Source organism: Procambarus clarkii, chromosome 29 (assembly GCF_040958095.1).
Source record: "Procambarus clarkii isolate CNS0578487 chromosome 29, FALCON_Pclarkii_2.0, whole genome shotgun sequence".
Taxonomy (NCBI): domain Eukaryota; kingdom Metazoa; phylum Arthropoda; class Malacostraca; order Decapoda; family Cambaridae; genus Procambarus; species Procambarus clarkii.
Genome location: NC_091178.1, coordinates 12,525,405 through 12,548,203, shown reverse-complemented (window position 1 = coordinate 12,548,203; position 22,799 = coordinate 12,525,405). Strand labels below are relative to the sequence as shown.

Genomic DNA, 22,799 nt, shown 5'->3' with positions numbered 1-22,799 from the left:
CCTGGGGGGTTTAGTGTACCGCTACACTGACTCCGCAAACTCCTCGACTCTGCTGGAAATTTCACCTTTGAATTTTCGATGACCAAGTTTTAGTTTTACATAGACGACTGCACATTTAATCTTAAGTTTTTAACCAGACTGGAATTGCCTGTTTTACTCAAGGGTTTTCGGAAGTTGGAATTGTTAGGGATAAAGTTTGACTCCTGGAACGACTGTATTGGATTAACAAGTTTGGGGAAGTCGATGGCTTTTCGAACCTCTTGAAAATATTTCTTACACTTGAACACCATTTTTTTTTCATGTAAATTCTCGTATTTTTAACAAAAAATGTTTTTGGTGGAATACGAGATGCTTAAGATGGCAAAGGTTTCAGGAAAGTTACAGGTATATATATTTGTGCATGATATGGAGTTTTTAAAATATATTTGTTGTAAGTTTGTTTTTTAATGTTTCATCTTGCAAGCGCAACACGTTATAATCACCAACCAGTTGACCAGGCTACCACCTGATACTGACCACTACCACAATCACTACCACACAACCACCACCACCATCACGACCACGTAGAGAAGTCAGTTCCCATCCAATCACGGACAATTAAAAGTGTATACAATCCCCAGGAGAACAATCCCCATGCATTATTGATCTACCGCAGCGGTTAAGGCTCCCTCCCTCCCTGCACTTGAGGAAATAAAAACGCATAGAAGGAGTGAGTGAGCCCCAGACAATATCAGGTATGGATCTCTGCCAGCTATTGATTGTTTTCACTCCTCAAAACAAGACAATCGCAGAGCAACAGTGTGCTAGAAATGTTTAAAGTGTGTTTTGAAGTGTTTATGTTAGGGTAGGTGAAGGGTCAAATGCTGTCTGTGAGGTGCAATGCTGTCTGTGAAGTGAAATGCTGTCTGTAAAGTGTCATGCTGTCTGTGAGGTGCCATGCTGTCTGTGAGGTGCCATGCTGTCTGTGAAGTGAAATGCTGTCTGTAAAGTGTCATGCTGTCTGTGAGGTGCCATGCTGTCTGTGCAGTGTCATGCTGTTTGTGCAGTGCCATGCTGTCTGTGAGGTGCCATGCTGTCTGTGAGGTGCCATGCTGTCTGTGCAGTGTCATGCTGTTTGTGCAGTGCCATGCTGTCTGTGAGGTGCCATGCTGTCTGTGAGGTGCCATGCTGTCTGTGCAGTGCCATGCTGTCTGTGCAGTGCCATGCTGTTTGTGCAGTGCCATGCTGTCTGTGAGGTGCCATGCTGTCTATGAGGTGCCATGCTGTCTGTGCAGTGTCATGCTGTTTGTGCAGTGCCATGCTGTCTGTGAGGTGCCATGCTGTCTGTGAGGTGCCATGCTGTCTGTGCAGTGCCATGCTGTTTGTGCAGTGCCATGCTGTCTGTGAAGTGCCATGCTGTCTGTCCAGTGCCATGCTGTCTGTGAGGTGCCATGCGTGTGGTGCCTCTCGTGGCACTTGTTCCTAGCATGTCTCCCTCTCTTCTCCTACTCTCTCTTGTGGATTCCTCTTTCTTTTTGTCATTCCTGGTTTTCCCTTCTGTCTTTCCTTTCCAGTCCTTCTTCTTTCTTTTCTTTCCCGTCCTTCTATTTCCTGTTTCTCTCCCCCTCTCTTTTCCCTCTCACAATTTTTGTTTATTCCATCTTCCTCCCGTTTTACACCTGATGTTCCTTCTCGCTTTATTCCTGCGTCTTCGTTGTATTCTTCTCCATCTCCATCACGTTCATTTCACACCTTTAGTTTTCCATTCTCCTCCCTGCATTCAACTCCTCTCACCTCCATTCCTTCAACCCGTCTCACTTCTTCTCCTTAAATTACTTTCACTTCCCCTAGTTTAACCTCTTTCTCTTACTCCTCCTTCTTCAACCCCATGCTCTCTCTCTCTCTCTCTCTCTCTCTCTCTCTCTCTCTCTCTCTCTCTCTCTCTCTCTCTCTCTCTCTCTCTCTCTCTCTCTCTCTCTCTCTCTCTTCCTCCTCATTCAATCCCTTTCCTTCAACTCCCTCTCAGTTCCCACTCCTTTCTACCTACAGTCTTTTCGTCTTCCCTTTTCTCGCGTCCCTCCCCTCTTCTGCGTCCCTCCCCCTCTTCTGCGTCCCTCCCCCTCTTCTGCGTCCCTCCTTCCCCCTCTTCTGCGTCCCTCCCTCTCTCCTCTCCAGCGCCCTTCCTCTAACATCCGTCCACCTCACACTCTCCCACACCTCGTAAGCGTGTTTATTTACCCCGCCATTGAGCGTGATCAGCGTGACTTATCAAACATTCATAGGCTGAGGCTCGAACTCTCTCGCTGCCGACTCGCGATATTGATTCTCCGACCGCGCAGGTTCACACCAGGGGCGCTGACGGAAGGGGAGTGGGGGGGGGGGTGCTGACGGAGAGGGAGTGGGGGGGGTGCTGACGGAGAGGAGGAGGTGCTGACGGAGTGGGGGAGACAACCACTGCTGTAGCTACTGATAATACTTATACAACTAGTAGCAGATCTACTAGTGTGACTAACAGTATCACTACTAGAATTACCTCGACCGAATTATTAGTTACGACACAACGCTCACAGGGTTCGACTCTTAAGTGGTTGGAATGTATCTTACGAATCGGCGACCGTCTCGTTTCTTGCAGGTTAGGGGGGTTCAATTCCCGACCGTGTAAGTGGTTGGTTACCATTCCTTTCCTTCGTCCTGTCCCAAATCCTTATCCTCACATACTTTCCAAGTAGCATTTAATCGTCATGGTCAGATAATTATATTACTTTTCTCGCTCGGAAGTAACACTCCACCTCGAGTGCCACTTGAAAATAGAAAAATGAGGAGCAACTCGGCCCCCCTTCCCGGCTAGACCTCTTACTTGCGGCTCATTAGTGGATGGCATTTTGAGGCGTACCCGCACTTTGTATTCCCTGTTACAGTAGAAATTCTGTTCTTAAAATTTTAATGTGAATCCTGTATAAACACACACACACACAGGGCCTCGCAGGGTGAGTGGACAGCGCTCTGGAGTCGTAGTCCTAAGGGACCGGGTTAGATCCCTGGCAGAGGCAGAAACAAATGAGCAGAATTTCTTTCACGCTGGTGCGCCTGTTCAACTTAACAGTGAATAGGTGTCTGGGAGTTATACAGCTGTTACGAGCTGCTTTCTGTGTGTGTGTGTGTGTGTGTGTGTGTGTGTGTGTGTGTGTGTGTGTGTGTGTGTGTGTGTGTGTGTGTTTGTTGTTTGTGTGTGTGTGTGTGTGTGTGTGTGTGTGTGTGTGTGTCTGCGCGCGTGTGTGTGTTAGAGAGAAATATACGTAGTTGAAATAATAGTGGAAAAATAAATTGGTTAGAAAGGCGGGGTCCAAGAGCTAATAGTAAATACACACACACACACACACACACACACACACACACACACACACACACACACACACACATATATATATATATATATATATATATATATATATATATATATATATATATATATATATATATATATATATATATATACATACATATCGCAATTAGTTGAAGGGATAAATCTGCTGATAATTCATGCCAATTTATGAGCTTGTCCTGCCCCTTCTAAGCGCTTTCCCACATATGACACACTACCACCAGTAAATATTTACACTACCAAATAAATAACACGGTGTATAATCCGCTATAATATTCAGCATTGGCAACACTCCCAGCTCGGCTTCCACTGTTAATTTCACTAACTAATTTTCGTCCGTTGGATTCATTGTCTGTGGTCGTTAGTCACCAGGTTAAAATCACCATTTATAGTTTTCCGAGTTACTCGTACAATTACCCAAAAATTAACGATTCATTTGAACGAGCAGTGAAATATTGGTACGAGACTGTGGGAGACGTATTAGCGTAGTGGCCCCCGTGTGCTGGTCCGAGGCTCATGGGTATGTTGTAGGGGTTAATATTGGCCAGACTGTGGGTACCCGGCGGTGCCCAGGTCCGTCTCTCTCTCTCTCTCTCCCCTTTCTTTCACTCTCCTCTTTCCTCCCTCTCTCTCTCTCTCTCTCTCTCTCTCTCTCTCTCTCTCTCTCTCTCTCTCTCTCTCTCTCTCTCTCTCTCTCTCTCTCCTTTTCCTCCCTCTGTCTGTCTTCCTGTCTGTGTATATCTCTTCTTATCTCTGTTTTTCCCTTTTCTTTTTCCCTCTCTTAATTAACACATTAACATCACAGTTTGAATAAATGAAATATATGGCAGTTTGTTTGTTGGAAGGAGTTGACATGAGGTATGTTTTCCTGCTTTTATCTCCCTCCCCCTTCCCTTCTCTCCCCTCCCCTCTCTTTCATATCTCCCCATCTCTTACAACTACGAACACACTGACCCCAGAGAGAATCCCTTTCCCCGAGCTGCTGCCTCACAATCACTTCTTGTATATTACAGCTATAGGCAAATTATGCTAGATTAAATCAAATTTTACGAACATCAGTGCTTACTGTTTTACACTATATAAAGACAGGCGAGAGAAAAAATAATAATTCCTGGTCCATTTAATATGATATTCCAAGATTTATCGTGAGGATAGTATTGACAGAATGTCACGTTGAACTTTTTTTTCCTTGATGGTCATTCTGAGCCATCCATGTTGTGCACGTACCCAACAGCAATTACTGGAGAAACTGCGGAGGCTAGAGCCCCAAGCTTTCGGTCTCCAACCTCAAACAGACATTTTCCTTTTATTTATAAATATATGCACACATATACTAGTTGATAAATATGACCGAAAAAGTAAGATTAATAATTCTTACACGAATTTTCACAATATTACTTATGTTTCTTTTTACTGTCGATGGTAAAGAGAAACATAAGAAATATTGAGAAAATTCGTGTTAGAATTATTAATCTTACTTTTTCGGCCATATTTAACAACATATGTTTACAAGAAAGACTGCTACCAAAATATACCAACATATACTAGTGAGCAACCCCCTCAGCGCTGCTCCGGTGACTGAGGGCCACATCTTCACTACATATTATCGTCCTCACTGAAACCAACTTTACCACTACACAAGATTCTAATCACTACAGCCATCTTAACTACACGCCGTCTTCCCCCCCACTGTAACTAGCTTAATCACACTTTTTTTTTTTTACACTTTTCTTCACATCAAAGAACCTGGTACACTGTAACGATCTAAACTACACACGACCATCCTCATCATTATAACCATTTTCACTTCCCAGGCTCCGTTTGGTACCCCCATCTACAACACTTCTCATCTCTACTTTCCCTCTCCTTCACCACCTTTCCTGCCCTTCACCACCTTTCCTGCCCTTCACCACCTTTCCTGGCCTTCACCACCTTTCCTGCCCTTCACCACCTTTCCTGCCCTTTACCACCTTCCCTCTCCATCACCACCCTCCCTCTCCTTTACCACCTTCCCTCTCCATCACCACCCTCCCTCTCCTTCACCACCTTCCCTCTCCATCACCACCCTCCCTCTCCTTCACCACCTTCCCTCTCCATCACCACCCTCCCTCTCCTTCACCACCTTCCCTCTCCATCATGAGGCTCGACCCTAACCTTCCTGTGACCCTCCACGAACAATGACCCGTCACCCTGTAAAGATTGCTAGGCTAGCCCCAAGCTTCTGGCCTCCAATTTTGGACAGACAGACAGACAGACAGACAGACAGACAGACAGACAGACAGACAGACAGACAGACAGACATACAGAAGTGGATTTGGCATCTGAGGACAAAAAAAGAGCACCACATTCTACCAACAGTGTTAAACGTGTCCCCAAAAGAGTTATTAAATAATAATTGAAGGAATATATTTATGAAAAACGCAGCCGTTTATATTTCCATTTTGTAATAGTGTTTCTGGAGGTGCTTGCAACATGTGATACTGTACCCGGTGGTGCAAGGCTTTAGCTTGAGAGCGCCGCGGGTTCGAGCCCATCTGACTCAACTCTCATCAAAGCTTGATAAACGTTGAGTTTAGGAAGGCGGCTTCTGAATTACAGGGCAGCGTAGGCTGAGCGGAAGCATGTGGTAATGGAGAGTAACTTGAGTTTCATAATATCCATTTGCACTGGCAAATTGTCAAAAATTACAAAGAATACGATAACAATTGTTTCGCTTTTCTACCGCTTAAAACTGGAGCGTACGCTCCCTTGCATTATGAAAGCCGGCATTAGATTGCGTAAAAGACTACTTGCCACACTCATTATATTTCACACTATAATTACGCTGCGCTTTTACGAATTCAGAGTAATGGTGAAGTGAAACGCTCGCCTGTGACTCAACCCTAAAACACACACACACACGGAGCAGATATAGTCGTGCCCCTCACTGGCTACAGACACCCACCCGCAGTGCATGGTTTCCCGTATAGCATTCTGTTCACTCCGACAGGCGCTGTTGTTGTTCCAGGGGGGCAAGAGAGAGAGAGAGAGAGAGAGAGAGAGAGAGAGAGAGAGAGAGAAAGAGAGAGAGAGAGAGAGAGAGAGAGAGAGAGAGAGAGAGAGAGAGAGAGAGAGAGAGAGAGAAAGAGAGAGAGAGAGAGAGAGAGAGAGAGAGAGAGAGAGAGAGAGAGAGAGAGAGAGAGAGGAGCATTACGACATATAACCAACAAGAAAAGCTTTGGGTAATTGTCGGGTAAGCAGTGAGGAGCCTGAGTGGCGCTAACAATTAGGAGGGAGGGTCGACGTTCTGCTGTTTACCATTGAGGTGGGACTCGCCACTTCCCTCAATTACTTGTAATCACATTTCACGGCAAGACCCGGAGAGGTAAAGCGCTCCTGCCGACTCGAGTCGATACCACCACCTTGTTTGGTCGCTGTCGCCGGTCCGCATCATGCGGCACTTCTTATTACCATTTGTAGGAATTATATCGTGCAGGTGTTCATTTCTCGGTGGACTTTATTAACGAGACAAGCGGCGGACATCTACAAATTTAATTGGATTACACGTTCTGCATTTACTCGTTTTTTTTTTATATTACATATTACTGAAATTTATTTGTCAACCCATTTTCTTGCCTAGACGTTACGGTGGTATATTGGAATCGAAGATTCAGTTGGGGAGTCGCAGCACCATTAGGACGTAGCATACCTGTGGGTAATTTTCCCCTCGGTCTTTTATCGTTCTGTACACTTCACTTGCACTCCAAAGATACATTCAAGAATTTATGAGAGGCGATATACTTGCCAAACACATGGGGATCAGAGGTGTTACACTGAAGTGCGATGATATAGTGCAACTACACACACTTCAACATGATATGCAAATAAGCGAGGCAGAGGGAAGGAAGGTCAACAGTGGGAGCGGGTCTTCCATCACGTCTTGACGGACGGAGGGGGATCTTAACCATGGGCCCCCCACGACCCCTTGTAGCCAGGCTCCGTGCATGCCTTGAGCGCTCTTAAGACTTTGACTAACCAGAGTGAGGTAATCAGGTGCTAGTAGGCGTGGAGACGAACGGCAGGCAGTATCTGGCCCTCGTCTGGAAGAACACTGAATTTGATGAAGGTGGTTGTGCGTACGTCTCGTGCATCAGGTCACGCCAACTTCTTTTCCGGCACACACCGACCTCCTCCCAGCGCACACCGACCTCCTCCCAGCGCATACCGACCTCCTCCCAGCACACACCGACCTCCTCCCAGCACACACCGACCTCCTCCCAGCGCACACCGACCTCCTCCCAGCACACACCGACCTCCTCCCAGCACACACCGACCTCCTCCTAGCGCACACCGACCTCCTCCCAGCACACACCGACCTCCTCCCAGCACACACCGACCTCCTCCCAGCGCACACCGACCTCCTCCCAGCGCACACCGACCTCCTCCCAGCACATACCGACCTCCTCCCAGCACACACAGACCTCCTCCCAGCACACACCGACCTCCTCCTAGCACACACCGACCTCCTCCCAGCGCAAAACGACCTCCTCCCACCACACACCGACCTCCTCCCAGCGCACACCGACCTCCTCCCAGCGCACACCGACCTCCTTCCAGATGTCCTTCATGCCGGACAACCGTGAGTGTTTAACAAATAATAATAATCGGCCACGTCACGAGTATACCTGCCCGTGAACAATTTGGCCATTATGTGAGCAAGTCGATACTCCTTCCATAATGCTCCTCCAGCCTTTGCTCCGGCTCGTGTAATTCTGTTTACCGGCGATTTTCTCGGTGTGTGTAACTGGTTAAATTATTGGCCGGGAGTTCTTAGCAGCGGCGGGGGTCATGGCGCGTTAGACATCACTAGCGCAAACACATCTTGATCATTGATTATAGTGCCACTCCCTTATGCATTACGCTGTAGCCTTCATTTGCATAGGAAAGTTGAATTCCCGTAATGGGAGGGAGGGGCTTGTGACAAACACAAGCCCTACTTAGACTTTATTTTTTTATTTTTATTTGTAGGTGTTGACTTGTGGCGCCTTTCTCACGGGGGGGGGGGGAGAGTAGGGACAATGAGCTCCTTTCTCGCGTCTCTCAGTGATCGGAGGGACCACTAGCGAGCTCCTCTCTCGCGTCTCTCAGTGATCGGAAGGACCACTAGCGAGCTCCTCTCTCGCGTCTCTGTGATCGAAGGGACCACTAGCGAGCTCCTTTCTCGCGTCTCTCAGTGATCACACAGACAACGATAGAAAAACTATTAATCCCTCTCGAATTATCTTCTCGATGCGAAAACTTTATGAAAGGAATCGATGGTAGCTGTATACCAGAGAAACACACTTGTGTATTTTGACTCCAGTGTACTCACCTAATTGTGCTTGCGGGGGTTGAGCTTTGGCTCTTTGGTCAAGTGTGTTTGTTGGTGAAAGTGTTGCGGTTGTTGCTGTAGTGTGTGTGTGCGTTGTTGTAGTAGAGTGTGTGTGTGTGTGCGTTGTGGCTACAGTGCATGCGTGTGTGTGTTTACTAGTTGTGTTTTTACGGGGGTTGAGCTTTGCTCTTTCGGCCCGCCTCTCAACTGTCAATCAACTGTTTACTAACTACTTTTTTTTTTTCCACACTATACACACACACACACACCCCAGGAAGCAGCCCGTGACAGCTGACTAACTCCCAGGTACCTATTTACTGCTAGGTAACAGGGGCATTCAGGGTGAAAGAAACTTTGCCCATTTGTTTCTGCCTCGTGCGGGAATCGAACCCGCGCCACAGAATTACGAATCCTGCGCCCTATCCACCAGGCTACGAGGCCCCTGTGTGTGTGTGTGTGTGTGTGTGTGTGTGTGTGTGTGTGTGTGTGTGTGTGTGTGTGTGTGTGTGTGTGTGTGTGTGTGTGTACGTTATGTGGCTGGTGTGCCAATTTCGGATAGTACATGTGTGTGCACATTTTGTGACCTGTGTATGTGTGTACATTTTTTTTAACTGCTAGGTGTTGTTAACTGAACACACGTGTTTTGTGAGGGCAGGTGTGTGGGCAGATGCACATAGTGTGTATGTTCAGCAAGTCGAGTACACGTGAGGACGACTGGTGGCAATAGCTTCTTTGAAGACTGCATTTATGCAAGGTTAGTGACTAGTGTGTTTGACGGCACGTTCATGTGTAAATCATATTTATATTTTTTCTTGTGTTTTAGCCTGGATGATAGACGCTAGAACCCTCCAGTAATTCGGCCCGTTCATTATTTTTTAATCTTTATTGTTCAGTATTATGAAACTTTGTTGTAATTTTTTGAAGAAATTATACATAATAATCCAGTTGTTATGCATCAATTTTGTTTCAACACATTCGTGAATTTGAGTGCATGGGCGCACGGGCGTTTACTTGAGTAATTAGGCTTGCTGAGTCGTACTGCTCAACCCTTCAGAATGCTGTTTTCCGTCTATTGCTCATGGTAAGCATTACCCGCTAGGCTTCCCTGGAACACGACCTGCCACTGGGTGAACAACCAGGTACTCGGTTACTTCTGGGTGAACAGAGGCGGTCAATTAAAAACTGGCGCCCAGACAATGCTTCCTGTCGAGGGTGTGCACAGCCTTTGCTCTCAGGAACCTGAGATGAGAATGCTAGCTGAGCCTTCGACACGCCACTCAGGTCTCTACGCTGTATTCCAGTCGGTATACAGCGGCGGCCTTGCCTTTTTGCAGGTCGGCGTTCGATCACCGAAGGTTCAAGTAGCTAAGCACCATTCCTTAATTCCGTCCTATCCCAGCTCCCTATCCCCATATCACTTCCAAGTGCTCTATCGTCGTACTGGCTTAGTGCTTTCTCCACATAATTACCTCACCATTCCCAGCAACCATCTTGTGGATGGAATATCACTTTGTGTCCCTCACCCCTCCCTCCATCCCCCCCACCACCCCACCCACCATCTCCCCCTCCCCCACCAACACCCCACCGTCACTAAGGTTGTGTACCTCCACTGGAAGGTCACTTCCACAGGTGAGAGGAAACATACCTGAAGTAGCTCCTACGAGCTACTTAAAGAAGTAAGATGTTGTTATGTATAAAAACAGATTGATAACGGTAAGATTTTGTCAGTAAATTATACATTATGGTATAATGAGTAACACTATTTTTATAATGAAATAAATGGAAGACAAAAAATATTACAAATAAATACCATTTTGTGGAATGGTATTAAAAAGAATAGATAACAATTCTGTTTAGGAAAGTTGTTGTCTAGTTTGTGACTTACCTCTATGATTGGGCGGGAGGTTTCCAGGCTGTTGGTGCTGGAGCTGGCCACTGGGCTGCTGACACGGACGTGGGCGACACGGGCGTGGTCCTCCTTGTGTGTTCTGTCCTCCTGACGGGACAGAACACGAGAGCTCTCCTCTACCTCCGCCTCGCCGGGGCCATGGTCGCTTCTGAGGTCGTCCGGCTTATAACTGTCGCTCTTGTAGTGGTCTGTATCTAAACTGTGGTGCTTCGTCGAACTACTGGGCTTGTAGCTGTCTGGCTTGACGGCCTCGCTTTTGTAAAGTTCGTGCTTGTAGGAGTCGCTCTTGTAGCCGTCGCTTTTGTGGTCGGCGTCGTCGTCTGTGGCCTCGATGTCGACAGTTTCATCGTCCGAGTGTCTGCTGGAGTCCGGGAGCGGCGCCCCCGAGTCCCGCCCGGTGCTCCCCGTGGGCGTGGGCGACGCTCGGGTCACCGGTGTGAACGCCGACAAGTGCGCCGGCCGGAGGGCGGGAGGTTCTGCGTCGGTTGGTCGGGGATCAGAAGTCGGGTCAGATCTGGGGTCCGGGAGAGGCAGCGGTGGGAAGCTGGGTAGGGGTCGTCTGGGCCACGCCGCTAGTGGGTACGGCAGGCCAAGGGGCGGTAACGACCCTCTGGTTCCCCACAGGTAGTCCACGAAGGTCTGGTGGGCGTCCTTGTGATGGGAGGGATAGGGCGGGGGTAGCGGGGCCAGGTAGGGCGGCGGATAGGCCAGATCGGCGCCCACGGTTTTCAGCGCCGGCGGGGCGAAGGATGGCGGCTTGGTGAGCGGCGTGTCCAGTCGCGGCGCCTTGGACATGCGGGAGCCTTGCCCCTGGGGAAACACACGGCGCTGCCGAAGACATGTGTTGGTAACTGTGAGTCGGGCCGCCAGACAGCGCCTGGCGGCACCTATATCAACCATTGTGTCATTGCTCTAGAATATCAACTTTTTATATCCTAGTTTAGATCATTTCTGAACTATTGAATAGTTAATAATGCATATTGAAACAATGCAAATATATACACACACTCATACATATGTATGCTACACACATTATGTATGTGTGTGTGTAGGGGGGGGGGGAGGGGGGTTAGTATACAATAGATTACCGCGTGACGCAAATATGAACGCCATTGACGCATTACGTGCAGTGACGCAACGGTTTCTTCAGCACGCGAATATATATATATATATATATATATATATATATATATATATATATATATATATATATATATATATATATATATATATATATATATATATATATAATACTGTGGTAATCGACAGTCCATATGACCGCGCTGTACCTTGGATCAGATATACTTTCTCATCATAGTTTTTTAAGTAAGCTGTCAGATTATACAGAGACGTATGCAGCATGGGGTATACACCCTAAGCCCTGCATTTAACGTTGTATTTTTTGTCCAAATATTGCAAGCTAAACGGCATTTAATTATAAAAGACGATGACCTAATTTGGCATTAGAAGCGGCGATGTGGGCGCCCTCAGCCAGTCATACCAATCAGAGGAGCTGGTGATGCCTTACCTGAGTGCTAGCTGCCATCAGTCTCTTCCTGGTACCGCCGTTGAACATGGCCTTGACGTCCTCCCACGCATGCTGGACGTCCATCGGTGGCTCCCCCGACAGCCGGATGTGCCGCCGCCAGGAGTTGAAGTTGGCGGCGTCCGGCTGCACGTACTTGCTATCGGCCAGCCGGTGCGAGTGGAACACGAACTTGTTGGGGCTGAAGAACATGGCGCAGTACAGGCACTTAATGCACTTGGCTCTGGACGAGTTGTATCTGGCGGCACAGACAGACCCACTCTAAATCAGCACCGCCTTTATCACTGGATATTTTAAGGGATTATTCATATGATTTTTTTTTTTAGTAATACGAGCTAGGTGTTAGGTGAAGCCTAACACCCTTGTCACGAAGCCAGTAAGAGAAGCAGGCTAAACACGTGAGAACTTCAAACACCAAGAAGTGTTAGGGCTGGGCGATTGTGCTCAAGTCACAATCGACTTGAGAATGGTCCAGGATGAACCGAAACGTTGTCGTCCCTTCAACTTCTAGTGTGTGGTCTGGTCAACATTCAAACACCAACAACATCGAGAGTGAACACACAAACATAAAACAATTGACTTTGAGCTCGTTATGCACTAAAAAACGTTTCTACGCCAGATTTGCCTCGCTAAATTTACTGTTTTCATGGTCGCGATCTTAGTATTCCAGTCGGCATATGCTCAAAGAAGCTGGAAGTATGTTCTTATGGAATCTGTGAAGACCAACCTGGAGGGGACGAAGGAGCCGCGGCAGCCCCAAGCGCATTCATGCATCACGTCAAAGGCGAAGTTCTCCGGAAGCTTGGGCGGTGAGTTGTCGCCCAGGAAGGACTTGCACAGCCGCTCGGCCTCTCGCTTAGTGATCATTCCGCACCTGTGTGAGGCAAGACGGAGACTGTGGCGAGATGTGGCGGGGTATGGGCCCCCCTCGTCATGTACAGCTAATATAAGTTCGCGTATGACTTCACGTATATACTTGTAGTAAGTGAGCTTGCGAAGGAATGAACACACACACACACACACACACACACACACACACACACACACACACACACACACACACACACACACACACACACACCAGGCGAGTATAGACACCCAATCCACTACGTCTAAAAATAAAGTGACAGTTTGCTCCGTCCCAAACTATTATCACGTCGTGTAAAGAAAGAGTGGCAGAGAGAAAGTCGATGTATTAGGTCAGAATGTGAGGTCAAAATCAAGAAGACAAGAATTATACCATAGGACAACAGGAATAAAAGAAATCTGCGGAAGCCTTGATGGCCTATGTGCCATTATTAGGACGTCCTCAGTTTACTTTATTTCTCTTAACTTCTATCCTATACTTCTTACTTTCTCCCCTTTTAACCCTCACAGTCTTACCAGTTTTAGCGACTTTCTCTACCACTCTTTTTTTTTACACGACGGACCAAACCTCACCATAATGAGGTTTGGTGAGGTTTGGAATGGACCAAACCTCACTTACTTTATTTTCAGATGTGTGGGTTTGGTGTATAATTTTCAGCCCTAGACTCATTGTCTGCACACATCCATGCAAAATCATCTACAGAGGTGACAGGCAAACAAGGCCAGGGTGCTAAGTGATACAAAACCAAGGAAACAGAGAAACTTAAGTACATTGAGATTATAAATAATTAGTTCAAGGGCAGATTATGCAATAAATGAAGTGTACTAAAATGTGAAATGGCGGAGGCAGCCTTCATACAGAGCTTCATATACAGATATGACGTTCCTCAAAGTGCCTGTGCATTGTTCAACTGAATATTAAGAAGCAGGATCCAAGAATTGAGACTCAACCACAGAAAGCCCAAATAGGCGAGTACGCGCATACTTTAAAAACACAGAATATTAATCTCTCTATTTACACACTAGTTCATGAGCCTAAAAGAGACACGTCAAAAATGTGAAATTATCTCTTATTAAAAAAAAAACACCAACAACAAATCAATAACCAGAAGAAAAGTTTTTAGCAAATAATTAGTATAAACTCATTAGCTGTTACACACAGAAATCACAATAGCGTGATGCATCAAATGAACAAATCCACAAGGGATATAACCATTGTCGTGGCACAGTCGATTAAGGCACGCCTGGGATCCTCTCGGATATAGGTTCGAACCCTCATCACGGCCCTTGTGGATATGTTCATTAGCTCTTCTCCTGCACACAGAATACATAAGACGCCCGCAGGTGATTCTGACCTTCTGGAGGAGATGGGCATCGCTCCCGCCCTCCGGAGGATCTCGAGTTGGACAGGTGTGCACTGGACGCAGGTGATGCCCAGAGCCACCCGCCGGTTGTGAATCTCGTTGTAGCTGAATTCCTGCTTGAAGTACACACACCCAAAACAGACATTATCAGCTGGTGTGGTCCAAGGAGAACGTAGGTGTGGGGGAGAGGAGGAGGAGAAGATATACGAACAGAAGAGGAGGAAGGATAAAGCAGGGGGGGGGGAAGGAGCTGGAGGAGAGAGGAAGGGAGTAGGAACAACAGGCGAATGGGAGGAGAATGAGAAGAAGTTGTAGAGGCAGGAAGAGAGAAAAAGGGAAAGTTGTAGAAGAGGATGAGGATGATGGAGAGGGATGGGATAGTGCCAGGGAAGCAGGGCGGGAAAGTAAGGACAGGCAACAGTAGAGAGTGAGGCAAGAGTTATACAAACGAAAGGAAAAAAGTAAGTTATTAATGAAGGGGAGTGAGGCGGGGGTGTGGGGGAGAGGAGACAGAAGAAAATAGAGATACAAAAAAAAAGATGAACAAAGTAGTATAGGAGAGGCAACTGTGGGAGGAAAAAGAATATCTTTGCTACCCTGAATGAATACTCCCTCAGTTTACTGTGGGAGAGAAGGGGGCTGGGGGGTGGGGGTATGGAGGAGTACACTGGGAGTGCAGTGAGGAACAATCAACTCCCACACCCGAGCACCCACTAGTACACCCACCTAAATATTACCATTAACCTTGCGTAACGCACTATAACGCGATAATAGAAGCAGCATACAAAGACAAAAAAAGAAAAGTTTCACGCGAACTTCTAAAGGCATTAATGCAGTCAGTCATTATTACGACTGTAATACAGTCGTCGTAAAGACTATAATTAAGTTGATGTAAAAGCAAGCTTCAAAATTATCCCTTTCTCGTAGAAACCAACTAAAAATATCGCCCAATTTCGCAAAAATATATTCATGATCCAATTTCTTGAGAGTTTACTTGTGTCTCCCGCTTGTCTTGTAAGAGTAGCATTATATAGAGTTTGTTTAGCGGTGACGTTAGCTTGGAGTGGGATATGGTTCTCACCTTGAGTAGAGTGTTGGAGATCTGGGCCAGGCAGAGGCGCTCGATGTTATCAATGTTGAGGGAGACGATGGGAACCCCGTACAGCATCACCGTCCCGACCTGAGGAATATATTCTCGTTTAGGACCTCCGAGGAAACACGCCCTCGTTAGTACCTATGAGGAAATACACTTTAGCCAGCAACACTCGGACACACACACACACACACCTTTGTGAGCAATGCTCGGACACACACACACACACACCTTTGTGAGCAATGCTCGGACACACACACACACACCTTCGCCAGCAATGCTCGGACACACACACACACACACCTTCGCCAGCAATGCTCGGACACATACACACACACATACCTTTGCCAGCAACGCCCGGACACACACACACACACACACACACCTTCGCCAGCAATGCTCGGACACACACAGGCTCCGAACTGATTCCGTGCATCTGCAACAGTCTCACCGAGGCCCAGTTATCGTAGTAACAATTGAAACACAAGATATCGCTGCATTAAAGGTTAGGTACTTTCCATGTATAGCTGGAAATTTTGGGTTTGTGTAAGCGGGCAGAGATTATACACTATTCACAAACGACGTATTAAATTGTGACTTTTTGTATATTAGAATTTAAGGGCGAGAAGTTCTACAGCTGTCCGTCTTGACCGGAACTTTTATCTATTAAAAGTTCCGGTCAGAACATCATGTTGTTGCAAGTTCAAATATTTTCCTCGCTAGTGGCGTAGTGGTAATCGCGTCTCTCGAGCGATTTAATCTAGGTTCGACTCCTACCCAGGATTGGCCAGGAGTCGATCCTCTTTACCCAGCTGTAATTGGGGACCTGGTTGTAAACCGATTGGCGGGTCGAGTTCCAGGAAAAGTTAGTGACTAAGGCTTACAATGAGCTATAGGAAAGGGGAAAAGCTCTCAGCCTGCTAACAGGAGTCAGAAGTCGTCCGTTCCTGTACCCACCTGTGTTAAAAAAAAAGAGGTTGGTTGAGGTTAGAAGTGAGAGAGGGGTGAGGTACTGGGTGGCGAGGGGATGGGTATTGCGATGGGATAGAGGAGGGGAAATGGGTCGAGGAATGGGTGGGGGAAGGGGGAGACGGATGGTGTAGTCTCCTCCCCCTTCCACCACACTTTGAGGGGATTGAATCTCTAGCTTGTAATTAATGGAATTACCATCTCTGATCTGCTTATGTTAAGACTCTGCATCAGAGGCAAGTCCGGGTAGTCTGGCACTCAGTGGTAATGTACAGTTGTTCGCCAGATTCACTCTAACTTTTCCCTTAGGTACGGGAAAACTTTGGTCATCAGCACTCATCTTACACCTCATCTCTCGTCTCACACCTGAGCTCTCATCTCACACCTCATCTCTCATCTCACACCTCATCACCTCTCTGGCCTGTCATTCTCTTCCGCAAAAATAATGCACGTGTCACACTCCATATTCTGGAGCGTATGATACACTGGGGCAAATATCGCCTCGTTGATGTCCTCACGAACCAGAACCAATTAAAATACACAAAAAAAATATAAAAAAAACACGCTCGGATACTAATTGGCGCGTCCAGCTTCCAGGAGACAAATAATTAACGCGCCGCCGGTAAGAGTTCCAGTCAATACTGTGCTCTTGAACGCCGGATAACTCTTAATACTCTATGGATTAACTCCCGAAATACCTTTTCAGAATGTTCAATTTTTTTTGTTTATGCCACTTTAGTTCTTGTGGACTATATACCCAACAATCGTTTAATTGAAGACGCTTCTATATATAAAAAAGAAGAGGCTGGAACGTAAAGAGACGTACAATGAGTGAGTGAATTTAACAAAAAGACGTCGGGTGCAATTGAGAATGCAGGAGGGTGGATATGATTGGACAAAGAGCAAGGGGATGGGTGTAGCAGAGAACAAACACGCTCGCATAATACCCCCCACACGCACCTCAAGAACAAATCTTCACTAATTGGCACCCTTTGACCTACGCGCCTTTGATGTAATCGTGTGGGAGATTCAAATTCAAACGCGCGGGAAATCTGAATGTTTACCGGTTTTTTTTCTTCACAGTTGCGCATGTGTAAATACGCGCATGAGGAGGTTACGCTTTCCTGGTCTTTATGTAGAGTTCTTTACACTTTGCTGTGTTGAATATCAGCCAGAAAAGAAACACTTCTGCAGAATTTACGTTAGCCAAAAACTTCTCGCGCCTCTCTCAAAGTGTTCAGCCACGGGTGAGATTTTCTTAAAGAAAAGATCCCTGGGAGTGAATACAAGAGGCAGGGAGGCTGTGTGTAAGCACTCTCGCTCTTCAAACACATCTTCCTTGGTCCTTCTCCTCTCACTGCCTTCAAGACAGTGCTTTCAAGACGAATAACCTTAACACGTTCATGGATTTCCAGTGTTTAAGGAGAAATTCAGAATTATCTATAAATGAAATTCCAAGAAGTTTGTCACGAGAAAGCAAAATATTTTTTTTATTCAGGGATGGTAGACAGTCGAGGTGCGGAGGGGGTGGTAAGTCTCTGAATTGGTGAGGTTGGGAGGTAGAGAGGCTGGGCTGGACGCGAGGGAGCGTCTATTTCAGTGTTGGTGGACATCCGGATTATTATCAAACGAAGCTATTGAGGTTCACTTTCCGATTTGCTTTTGGGAGCGAGATGCAATATTGCAACGTTGGCCTCGTCACCTGTATCGTGTATCACAGTGCGCATGTGGGTGCGAATCTTTATTTAGTAGAGTGAAGAAGAAACGTTTTACTGGTAGTTTATGCTTGCATTTAATTTGTATTTAATGGCTGATCGTATTCACCACACATTTTCATAGTTTTAAGATATTTTGCTGTAAAGGCACTGCAGATCACGTAACTTGCCATGATGCTTTGAAAATGGAAGGCCAAAGGGAAATCTTGCTCGGGAGTGCCAGAGGGAAGCGAAGGGTGATTTTCATGTAATTAACTTGTGCCGGGCCTTCCGTCTCCAGCTGGTCTCCCAGTGTGGTCTTAACGATCAGTTTCCGGCTGCACAAAGTCTGCGTGTTGAGCCTGAAGTGTCGGTACGAGCCGCATTCATTGGTAATTTCATCTAGACTGAGAACTATAGATTCTGTTCATAATTCTGGATTCGTTACGCCACTATAGCTCTTTGGGACTTCGTTATAATCCCTAGTCTGTTGTTGGGAGCAGGAGAGATCCTTCGGTATTGCGACACCAATCACTGGTGGCCCGGTATTGTATCCTGAGGATCCCAAGGAGGCCCGGATTCAGTTCCGCAAGTACTTTCGAGCCTGTACATATTTTCTCAATCTTTTGCAGCTTTTTGTTTTGCATTTATTAAACAGTTTATGAGCTCCGAAGCACCAGGAGAAGTTTGATGCTCGTAAACCGTTTAATAAATGTAAACAGCACCTTCAAAGATTGTGAAAAACGGTACAGGTTCGTAAATAGATGCGTCATTGCTTGCTGAATCCTGGTCCCTGGTTCTCCCATCTGTGCTTGTGGCTTGAGGAATACTTTCCAGTCATTTAATAATCATTATCCAAATCTGCTTTCTTACTGTTCCTCAGAGTCATGTATGTCCCTCGATAGTATTATCGGTGTCTCAAAATCCTTTGGCCTCACTCTGTGTCTGTTGGTATCTATTGACACTCTGAGCTATGTGTAGGCACTCTTGAATGTTCCCTGACACGCGCGCGGTGTTTTGCACTCTGATAATCACTTCCTTGCTGCACTCATTCTTCTCTGCAGCGCCAGTCTTTGCTCGCCTCCGTCTCATGAAGAGTGCCAGTCATAACAACGCCATGGGGCTGTCAACTCCTAGTCTCATTCTCTTGAATATATATACCAAGCAACAAGTTGCTACCAACCATATCTATGGTTGCTTAATTTACACATCACATAGGGCCATAGGGCCAGAGGTGAGGATAGGGCCACAGAGCCCTATCCCTCCCTCTGATTTTGTTTTCCTGCTCAGTCGAGCTTTAAATTTTAAATCTAACCCAAAGGTTTGATTAATATTGAGACTCCTGGACGCACTTCCTCTGCCTTCTACGTTCCGTTTCCCACGTGAATAGAGTCTAGCTACACACTTTTACTCTCACGCATCCCAAGTCACATTGGGTGTACATCGAGCACTCAACCACATAAGCTAATTCATATGCCTTTTATTTTTTTTGGGGGGGGGATGTTGGGCTTAAGGCCTATCAACTTCTGGAGGCCACCACAATAACTTTCTAACCAACCAGCAAGTATACTTTAGTCCTGAATATAGTCCAAGACTTGAGTAAAAGCTCAGTGTATATACAACGCGAAGCAGAGTATAATAACCTCTTGGTGTATATATCTCCTCGTTGCGTGCGGTGTGTGTACATAAGCTTTAAAAACCGCGGAGAAGCTTGCCGTCGGTATTTGCAAGTTCCCTTTTACCGTTTTGTCCTAATCCAGTTACCCCGTCTTCAGCAAGAATGAAGATACATACGAACAAATATATGCTTAGTGCAGAAGTCTCAAGGTATTCCAACGCTATTAACCTCAGTGAAGGTCTGCTCAATCCTTGCTTCAGGACTGTAATCCCCGGCTTTGAGACACGAATGAGTGGCGAGGACACCAAAGTGTCGTCTTGGAAAACTCTATAGATGGTGTCAGATGCGTCGTTATTTACGCTAAGAGATGTGGTAGGGGATGGTTTTGGGGGGATGGGGATGGTTGGGGGGGGGGGGAATGGGGGATGGTTTGGGGGGATGGGGATGAGGTGGGGGGATCGGCTCTAAGCGGGCATCGGTGGGGATCATCAACAGACAAGTTTTCTATACTTGGAGTGGGGCCTTGAGCGGCGCCGTCATTAAGAATGTCTCTTTGGTGTATTCAAGACGCCGGTGTTATTCAGGGCCTCACAAAGCGTGCTCTGGGCTGCCCTTTGATCTTGTCTGTGGCGGCTCTAAGAGTCGGCTGGACTGTAAGTGGGATTAGGCCACGGGTCAGGGGGCAAAGGGCGGCGGTAGGCAGGGCGCCCCCTCTTGTTGACCCGGCCTCCGTCGGGAGCTCCGTCACTTCGCCTACCATCTCATTCCTCAAGTTTCTCTGGAATTCTCTCTTTCCCAGTTCCTCCGCGGCTCTCCCACTCCTCATGAGTAGGAGAATCCCACTCCAGAATCCCAGGAGTGGAAGTCTCCCTACCCCAGCTGAGGCTAACATGCTCATGTGAGCCTCATGGCACACATGGAGCCTCGGATATGTGAGCATCATGCTACATGGAGCCTAAGCACAATGTCCTCCTTCATTGTGTAGTAATTAACATTTATTTTATCACCCTTCATTATACTTCATTATTCATGAATTATTTAATATTTCGCCGGTATTTTACTGCCGTATCATCTTATGCATGATGCTTACCATCCAGCATGCTAATATATCATCTTCTAAATGGTGCTGCATCTGCTATATAATGCTAACGTGTCCATATAGCTATATAATGCTAACGTGATGTACCCCCTATCTCACTTGTGTGCTAAACCCTCTCCACTCAAGCATATAGCTTTACCTTCCCCTCCTGTAGTCTCGCGTAATGCTTGCCCATACACCGTGAAGATCTCTCAGGACTTACCTCTGAGGGAGGTGTTGCTAGGACACCCTCTGCTAAGAAGCAGTTTAAGACTGCACAAATATTTCTTGCTGACAATGGTAGTTTATTGGACATTGTTTGCACCAAAATGTTTACAATCTTAGATTACATATCGTGGTTGTGATTTTGTTTAATTTAATAATTGATATAGTATCTGTATATGTAGGAAATTGTCTGTCTAAGGTTGGAGGACAGACACTTGGGGCTAGACTCACCCAACTTTGCAGGGGAAGGGTCTGGGGTTTGGGACGGACATAGACTGCTCGGGGTGTCCAGAATTCAAGAAAGAACAGCGTTCCAGAGTAACATTCTGACCCTATCGACGATTTTTGGCAGTGCCCACCGGCTACACCCAGCTCAATATTTTGAAAAGAGAAATGTTAAAACAATTTTTTTTTCCTAACAGTAATTATTCACTGAAGTCTGGAAAATAAAAAATGCCCTGCTATTCATACTTTGGCCGTTCTACCATAAAACATACAATCTCCCATAACATCAAAGGCTTTCTCAAAACAAATGGGTAACTATTATATTTGTTGAATATTTGACTCGGCTCCTTCCACTGGTGGAGCCTAGAGAGAGATATTGAATCATGTTTGAACATTATTTGAAATCATTATGTGTGTGTACATTATATTGAATCATAATATGTGCGAATACATTATGTTAAATCATAATGAGTGTACATTATATTGAATTATAATATGTGAACATTATATGTACGCACAGTGCTACAGAGGAGAGAGTATGAGGCCAGGACGGGGGATGGAGAGCATGAAGGAGGCTCCATCAGACTCACCTGGTTACCCTTGCTGAGGTGAGGCTCCGGCTGGTCGAGGCAGGGCGGTGCCAGTGCCACTGAAGACGTCATGGGCGAGGCCAGGCGCTGCTCCACCCCCTCCATGGCTGCCGGGGGGAGGACACAAGCGTACACAGTTAGGGGGTCGACTGTCGACTAGTTACAGCGATTGTCACACCTCACATACCCAAAATTAAGTTAGGATTATCACGTGGAAAGTCAGTTGTTTTCATATTAAAACTACTCATAAGTGTTTATTATTATTAGTACTGAGGAAATCCGTAGCAGCCGTGATGAGGGTTTGAATCTATGCAGTGGGTGTTTACACGCCCTAGTCAACTAGGCTACGACATGGGCATTGTACCGCATAGGTTCGAATCCTCATCACGGCCCCCTACGGATTTTCTCACTGATACACCACGTTAGTCTGATTACCCTCTGTGTATTATTATTATTATTATTATTATTCACATACAATCGACTTACTATTGGGCAATGTTTACTTATGTCTGAACAATGTCATCACAGATATCTTAGTGAATGCAATTCGGAATTTAAGAATGTCGTAAGTTTTTTGAATGTAAGAAAATTTATCATACAATAAAACAAATATCATTGGTATTTTTGAGGGCTGTTCATTACGTGAAACATAAAAAAATATGTAAATTGATATAAACTCAAAAAATTTATTTTCATTATTGTTTAAATTTAATATTAATCTCAAGCTTCACAATTAGATCTCCAATTTTATATATATATATATATATATATATATATATATATATATATATATATATATATATATATATATATATATATATATATATATATATATGGGGGATAGCCCCATAATGGAAAAGACTGTCACAGCAATGATTGACAACGCTGATGCTGAAAACAAAGCCCGCCT

At 46.0% G+C, this 22,799-nt stretch overlaps 2 protein-coding genes and 1 non-coding gene across 3 annotated transcripts in view; all 3 read right to left on the bottom strand.

Annotated features, from left to right (window-relative positions):
• The window catches only part of LOC138369591 (mucin-1-like), a 36,214-nt gene extending 24,694 nt beyond the window's left edge, over positions 1 to 11,520 (bottom strand). The window contains exon 1 of the mRNA XM_069333012.1: positions 10,597 to 11,520. Within this exon, the coding sequence (XP_069189113.1) occupies positions 10,597 to 11,520 (924 nt within the window). The remainder of the gene's footprint in view (positions 1 to 10,596) is intronic.
• TRNAT-CGU (transfer RNA threonine (anticodon CGU)) lies at positions 9,081 to 9,151 on the bottom strand. Its single transcript has one exon. It is a non-coding gene; the product is annotated as a tRNA-Thr (tRNA).
• A 569-nt stretch (positions 11,521 to 12,089) lies between the features above and the next one.
• Positions 12,090 to 22,799, bottom strand: part of fuss (SKI family transcriptional corepressor fussel) — a 46,778-nt gene continuing 36,068 nt past the window's right edge. The window contains exons 2-6 of the mRNA XM_069333179.1: positions 21,890 to 21,996; positions 15,479 to 15,577; positions 14,389 to 14,510; positions 12,894 to 13,040; positions 12,090 to 12,404 (exon numbers count right to left, since the gene is read on the bottom strand). Coding sequence (XP_069189280.1) covers positions 12,125 to 12,404; positions 12,894 to 13,040; positions 14,389 to 14,510; positions 15,479 to 15,577; positions 21,890 to 21,994 — 753 coding nt within the window. The 5' untranslated portion in view covers positions 21,995 to 21,996 and the 3' untranslated portion in view covers positions 12,090 to 12,124. The remainder of the gene's footprint in view (positions 12,405 to 12,893; positions 13,041 to 14,388; positions 14,511 to 15,478; positions 15,578 to 21,889; positions 21,997 to 22,799) is intronic.